This window comes from Corvus brachyrhynchos, unplaced genomic scaffold (genome assembly GCF_000691975.1).
Source record: "Corvus brachyrhynchos isolate BGI_N302 unplaced genomic scaffold, ASM69197v1 C11640746, whole genome shotgun sequence".
NCBI lineage: Eukaryota > Metazoa > Chordata > Aves > Passeriformes > Corvidae > Corvus > Corvus brachyrhynchos.
Window position 1 is genome coordinate 1 of NW_008245002.1, and position 662 is coordinate 662.

Sequence of the window (662 nt, forward strand, 5' to 3'; positions counted from 1 at the left end):
CCAGACCTACCTCCCACGTCCAAGTCCACCTTATAGTTGACAAAATGGGTGTGTATGGTACCCAGCGTGTGCTCCCAAAGCCTATTGCCGTATCTCAGGCCATCCCCATGAAGAAAGGATGAGCTTGGGTACCCCGTGGCCTGCACCTTGCCCTCCATGGCCCCGTTCTGGTAGAAGATGAAGTCCCACACATAGTCATAGTTGCCCACAGTGGCAATGGACCGAACGACCAGAGCGGAGTTGACCAGCCCCCCGTAGTAGAGCGACTGCAAGTTGGAGTAGTGGCGCCTCAGAGGGGAGCCCAGGTTCTGCTCAAAGATGCAGAGCGAAGCTTTCCCCTTCCTGGGCCTCAGGCTCTCAGACAGAGAGTGTGTGTCCACGTAGGTGGCCAGGTACGGGCAGTCGACCCCTCGCACCAAGGGGGAGGTGTAGCGCCCCAGGCCAAAGCTGCCGTCCATGTAGCGCGTGGACATCCCTCCCGGGCAGTTGGAGCCGTACACTGACAGCGCCTCTTGCACGCTGATTTCATAGGCAACCCTCTCCCCCTTGTGTCGGATGTCAAACAGCCGCAGGCCCGTGCTCACGCTCATCCCAAAGGCAAAGCTCCAGGCCTGGAAGAGGACGTGGTTGTTCCTGACGCTGTAGCGGGGACCCTGCGGCTC

General features: G+C 59.8%; 1 protein-coding gene across 1 annotated transcript; it reads right to left on the reverse strand.

Moving 5' to 3' along the window:
• Positions 1-10: 10 nt before the first annotated feature.
• On the reverse strand, positions 11-659 carry LOC108449408 (membrane primary amine oxidase-like; the record flags this gene model as incomplete). The annotated part of the gene is made up of 1 exon (XM_017745362.1): positions 11-659. A coding segment is annotated over one exon (649 nt), but the record flags the coding sequence as incomplete, so codon positions are not given.
• Between the last annotated feature and the right edge of the window lie 3 nt (positions 660-662).